Below are 6000 nucleotides of genomic sequence, written 5' to 3' on the forward strand. Positions count from 1 at the left end.
GATGGCACCGGATAGAATATCAAGGAAAAGTCATATCAAACAAGCAATCGACAAAACGAAAGCAGCGACGAATAGACTCTACCCTCTGATAGGAAGAAGAAGCCACATGTCGAAAGAGACAAAATTGAAGCTAATCAAAGCCGTTGCTAGGCATCAACTGACATTGATCAGTTGCCTGGGGTTTCGCGGCAGAGCCATATCAAAAGAATTCAGGTCACTGAAAACAAGCTGCTACCATGTGCAATAGATGCACCTTGGTTTGTCAGGAAATGACAGATTTATAGGGACCTAAAATGGGAAACCATAACGGATTTCATGAACAGAAAAGCAGAGTAATTATTCGAAACAGCGAAAAACCATCCGAATCAAGAACTCAGGAGACTAGTGGACTACGACCCAGAGGAAGACAAAAGGAGAATGCGAATTTACCGTAGGAAACCAAGACATCAATTAAAAAGAGATTAAAATAGGAACAGAAACTTATTGAAAAATCCAATAAAGTGTTTATATCAATAGAAATTAACAGTTTATAGCCAAAATGCCCGAAACCTATGAAAAAGCAGTTTATGGTTTTTAGTGGGTCTTGAGCTCAGGGGATTCTCACTCCCCTGTCGAGTGAGAATCCCCACACCTGTTACCCCTCAGGACAGGGTGTGTTCGTCTGTCTTGCACATTTCCCCCCTTCTACACCAAAAAAAAAAGTTGTTGCATATCAAGGAGAGTACTCAACAGCAATTAGATACTTTGTTGGGTACTTCCATAGACCCCCTATAGTGTGTTATTACATAGGGAGGGCACATTTAATTATCTATATCTCGGTAACGGTAAGTGGTAGAGAAAAACGAATTGCAGATTTGGAAAGAGCAAAACGCAGATATCCAACAAGCTAGGGTGAGAAAAAAAAAATGTCTCCTCCAAAAACTCGTAAAGTATAAATGAGCAAAACGAGGGCTTTCGATCGAAACCAATATCGGAAAGATCCGTTAAGGTGCCATGCTAGAGTAATATCACATAAGCAGGGCACTTTTATCTAATCTCGGTAACGGTAAGTGGTAGAGAAAAACTAATTGCAGAATTGAAAAAAGCAAATCGCATGTATCCCACAAGCTAAGGTAAGAAAAAAAAAACATTTTCTCTTCTCTGAAAATTCGTAAAATGTAAATGAACAAAACGAACGGACTGGTGAGCGAAACGAGAGCTTTCGAATGATACCAATATTGAAAAGATCCGTTGAAGTGCTCTGCTGGTATATTACACCAGTAGGGCACTTTCCGAAACATTACGAAATATTATCAAAAATTCCCTGTTCCGTTCAGTGTCAGGCAATAATTTCTACCATCTGAATTGCTCGTGACACATCGATTATTTCAATTGATTGTGTTTCAGAGACTCCAAACAAATTTACAAATTTCAGAAAAAGATTTGGAGAAAATGGTTTTACACAATGTGGTCGAATCGACCACTGAAGTTTCCATTCTTGCCGAACTGTATAACCGTGGCGATCGAAGTATCGTACGAGTAAAAAAATCACCTACAGTTTTGTGGTTCTGAAAAGAACCGATATGTAAGATTCCCGAATCGAAATTTAAGCACGTTCACCCCTTATACGTCTAGCAAGTTGAATGTCCTTCGGCATGATAGTTACTCTTTTGGCGTGGATCGCACACAAGTTCGTATCCTCGAAAAGTCCAACCAAATAAGCTTCGCTAGCTTCTTGAAGTGCCATTACGGCGGAACTTTGAAATCTGAGATCAGTTTTGAAATCCTGAGCGATCTCACGTACCAACCTCTGGAAGGGCAATTTACGGATCAGCAACTCGGTACTCTTCTGATAACGTCGTATTTCACGTAAAGCAACGGTTCCCGGACGGTAACGGTGAGGTTTCTTCACACCGCCTGTGGCTGGAGCACTTTTACGTGCGGCTTTGGTGGCTAATTGTTTTCGCGGAGCCTTACCCCCGGTCGACTTTCTAGCAGTCTGCTTAGTACGAGCCATAATAAATGTTAGCGAGTTTCTCTACACAAACAGGTCCGTGACGCAATCTAAACAATTCTATTCGTCCCCACCACCGTTGGCCTATATTTATAGACTACGTTGCCGTTCCAATGCGTATCTGAAAAGCTATTGGATGATACGGAATTTCTGTGGTGGGGCGGCTGTAGTTTATAAATACTGGTCGGAGAGTGAGCTTCAGTCATTCTGATTTCGTTAACGTATCGGCTTTTGTCTTAGACAATTCTAAACTCTCTACAGACATGACTGGTCGTGGTAAAGGTGGTAAAGGTTTGGGCAAAGGTGGAGCCAAGCGTCATAGGAAAGTACTCCGAGACAACATCCAAGGTATCACCAAACCCGCCATTAGGAGGTTGGCTAGGCGTGGAGGTGTCAAGCGTATTTCTGGCCTCATCTACGAAGAAACTCGTGGAGTGTTGAAGGTGTTCCTGGAAAATGTAATCAGGGACGCTGTCACATATACCGAACATGCAAAGAGAAAAACTGTTACCGCCATGGACGTTGTATATGCCCTCAAACGTCAAGGACGTACATTGTACGGTTTCGGCGGTTGAATGAGTCATTATTCAGGTCGTAGTGTAAACGGTCCTTCTCAGGACCACAACGATATAATGTTCGTTTTATCCAATATCAATATCGATTGCTAATAAGTTGTCTGTTCGGACATAAGTGAGGATATGTACGTTATATTATCGTACCGCTTCTCCTTCAAATTGGAAAATGCAATTTCATAATTTTCATGCGCCATGGAAATTCTCTTTATAATGGAAAGTGCTTCCCCCGACAAAGGACTGGCCAAGTATTGAAATTTCTCGATTCCGGACAATTGCTCATTTTCGTCGACTCATGTCGAAAATATATCGACAATGTTCTTCGCTTAAATCGCCGCTAAAAACAGGAAGTGTGATTTTCGGAAGCTTGGCGTTCGATGATCCATGTGAGCGTTTAGATGATGCGACACTTACATTTTCTATCGATTCGCTATGAATTGTCTGATTCGCTATGAATTGTCTGTACATCAAAATAAATTTTCTCAATCTTCGCCCGCAATTGATTTTCGGTTTCTAGGGACTCTAATTGCTCCGCTCCGCATGATACAATCTTGAATTATATACTATCGAAGGCTTTGAAGGTAGACTCCAGGGTTTTTGTTCGATCACTTTCTGCAATGATCGCCGCATTCAGAATGCACCCAGTTCGTTCAATGTAAACCTTTCGTTGTTTTTTACTCTCACACCTCAGACATTTTAACTCACTGAATGAATTCTGCGAAAGGTAGATATTGAAAAACGACTATTTTCGCAGAAGGTTGTCAAGATAAGGGTTGGCTCAGTACCGCCTACAGAAAATGAACTTCGACATTTCAGGTAACAATCTCGTTTACGAATTTGTTCGGTTCGAAAATATGCTAAATTTTAGTGGTGGAACAAAGCGCACAAATGAGATATCAAATAGAATTATTAATTCGGCTACGAAGGACCATTAAAGAAGGCGCTGGACATACGCCAAATAATTTAGTAACCCAAAACATGTCGCGTTTGGAAATGAATAACTTAACCAAAAAATTGAGGATTTTCTGCACTAGACCGTTTGTACTAAATATCACATACCTGGCTTAATTCAGCACACGAACTTGAGGATTTATTCGAGTCTCAGGTCGGCTATGTAAAAATTTGATGAAGGGTTTGGCCACAGAATCTACTAAGGATTCTCTTCTTCTTTTCCAGGCTTAGTGATCTTAGTAAAATAATACGCACATATCTTCAAGACAACTAACTTGGTTCGAACAGACAATTAATTAGCAATCGACATCAATATTGCATAAAACGAACATTATTTAATCGTTGTGGTCCTGAGAAGGACCGTTTACACTACGACCTGAATAATAACTTATTCAACCGCCGAAACCGTACAATGTACGTCCTTGACGTTTGAGGGCATATACAACGTCCATGGCGGTAACAGTTTTTCTCTTTGCATGTTCGGTATATGTGACAGCGTCCCTGATTACATTTTCCAGGAACACCTTCAACACTCCACGAGTTTCTTCGTAGATGAGGCCAGAAATACGCTTGACACCTCCACGCCTAGCCAACCTCCTAATGGCGGGTTTGGTGATACCTTGGATGTTGTCTCGGAGTACTTTCCTATGACGCTTGGCTCCACCTTTGCCCAAACCTTTACCACCTTTACCACGACCAGTCATGTCTGTAGAGAGTTTAGAATTGTCTAAGACAAAAGCCGATACGTTAACGAAATCAGAATGACTGAAGCTCACTCTCCGACCAGTATTTATAAACTACAGCCGCCCCACCACAGAAATTCCGTATCATCCAATAGCTTTTCAGATACGCATTGGAACGGCAACGTAGTCTATAAATATAGGCCAACGGTGGTGGGGACGAATAGAATTGTTTAGATTGCGTCACAGACCTGTTTGTGTAGAGAAACTCGCTAACATTTATTATGGCTCGTACTAAGCAGACTGCTAGAAAGTCGACCGGGGGTAAGGCTCCGCGAAAACAATTAGCCACCAAAGCCGCACGTAAAAGTGCTCCAGCCACAGGCGGTGTGAAGAAACCTCACCGTTACCGTCCGGGAACCGTTGCTTTACGTGAAATACGACGTTATCAGAAGAGTACCGAGTTGCTGATCCGTAAATTGCCCTTCCAGAGGTTGGTACGTGAGATCGCTCAGGATTTCAAAACTGATCTCAGATTTCAAAGTTCCGCCGTAATGGCACTTCAAGAAGCTAGCGAAGCTTATTTGGTTGGACTTTTCGAGGATACGAACTTGTGTGCGATCCACGCCAAAAGAGTAACTATCATGCCGAAGGACATTCAACTTGCTAGACGTATAAGGGGTGAACGTGCTTAAATTTCGATTCGGGAATCTTACATATCGGTTCTTTTCAGAACCACAAAACTGTAGGTGATTTTTTTACTCGTACGATACTTCGATCGCCACGGTTATACAGTTCGGCAAGAATGGAAACTTCAGTGGTCGATTCGACCACATTGTGTAAAACCATTTTCTCCAAATCTTTTTCTGAAATTTGTAAATTTGTTTGGAGTCTCTGAAACACAATCAATTGAAATAATCGATGTGTCACGAGCAATTCAGATGGTAGAAATTATTGCCTGACACTGAACGGAACAGGGAATTTTTGATAATATTTCGTAATGTTTCGGAAAGTGCCCTACTGGTGTAATATACCAGCAGAGCACTTCAACGGATCTTTTCAATATTGGTATCATTCGAAAGCTCTCGTTTCGCTCACCAGTCCGTTCGTTTTGTTCATTTACATTTTACGAATTTTCAGAGAAGAGAAAATGTTTTTTTTTTCTTACCTTAGCTTGTGGGATACATGCGTTTTGCTTTTTTCAATTCTGCAATTAGTTTTTCTCTACCACTTACCGTTACCGAGATTAGATAAAAGTGCCCTGCTTATGTGATATTACTCTAGCATGGCACCTTAACGGATCTTTCCGATATTGGTTTCGATCGAAAGCCCTCGTTTTGCTCATTTATACTTTACGAGTTTTTGGAGGAGACATTTTTTTTTCTCACCCTAGCTTGTTGGATATCTGCGTTTTGCTCTTTCCAAATCTGCAATTCGTTTTTCTCTACCACTTACCGTTACCGAGATATAGATAATTAAATGTGCCCTCCCTATGTAATAACACACTATAGGGGGTCTATGGAAGTACCCAACAAAGTATCTAATTGCTGTTGAGTACTCTCCTTGATATGCAACAACTTTTTTTTTTGGTGTAGAAGGGGGGAAATGTGCAAGACAGACGAACACACCCTGTCCTGAGGGGTAACAGGTGTGGGGATTCTCACTCGACAGGGGAGTGAGAATCCCCTGAGCTCAGTTGGTACGTGAGATCGCTCAGGATTTCAAAACTGATCTCAGATTTCAAAGTTCCGCCGTAATGGCACTTCAAGAAGCTAGCGAAGCTTATTTGGTTGGACTTTTCGAG

General features: G+C 41.5%; 2 protein-coding genes across 2 annotated transcripts; one reads left to right on the top strand and one right to left on the bottom strand.

The window, feature by feature from the left end:
- Positions 1-1537: 1537 nt before the first annotated feature.
- LOC123308691 (histone H3-like) lies at positions 1538-4236 on the bottom strand. Its single transcript, XM_044891463.1, has 4 exons — positions 3935-4236; positions 3890-3892; positions 2421-2442; positions 1538-2015 (listed from the first exon to the last, which is right to left on the bottom strand). The coding sequence occupies exons 1-4, from the start codon at positions 4218-4220 to the stop codon at positions 1586-1588; spliced, it is 741 nt and encodes a 246-aa protein (XP_044747398.1). The 5' UTR covers positions 4221-4236; the 3' UTR covers positions 1538-1585.
- On the top strand, positions 2241-4939 carry LOC123308698 (histone H3-like). Its single transcript, XM_044891470.1, has 4 exons — positions 2241-2542; positions 2913-2915; positions 4035-4056; positions 4462-4939. Exons 1-4 carry the CDS (start codon positions 2257-2259, stop codon positions 4889-4891), a joined length of 741 nt encoding a protein of 246 aa, XP_044747405.1. The 5' UTR covers positions 2241-2256; the 3' UTR covers positions 4892-4939.
- The last annotated feature ends 1061 nt before the right edge of the window (positions 4940-6000 follow it).

This window comes from Coccinella septempunctata, chromosome 1 (assembly GCF_907165205.1).
Source record: "Coccinella septempunctata chromosome 1, icCocSept1.1, whole genome shotgun sequence".
Lineage (NCBI taxonomy): Eukaryota > Metazoa > Arthropoda > Insecta > Coleoptera > Coccinellidae > Coccinella > Coccinella septempunctata.

Excerpts from the sequence above, each read along its gene's own strand:
- LOC123308698 (XM_044891470.1), top strand. The coding sequence starts at position 2,257 with ATGACTGGTCGTGGTAAAGGTGGTAAAGGTTTGGGCAAAGGTGGAGCC. Across the intron at positions 4,057-4,461 it reads ACACCTTCAACACTCCACGA|AAACTCGCTAACATTTATTA; the intron begins GTTTCTTCGTAG and ends GTTTGTGTAGAG.
- LOC123308691 (XM_044891463.1), bottom strand. The coding sequence starts at position 4,220 with ATGACTGGTCGTGGTAAAGGTGGTAAAGGTTTGGGCAAAGGTGGAGCC. Across the intron at positions 2,016-2,420 it reads ACACCTTCAACACTCCACGA|AAACTCGCTAACATTTATTA; the intron begins GTTTCTTCGTAG and ends GTTTGTGTAGAG.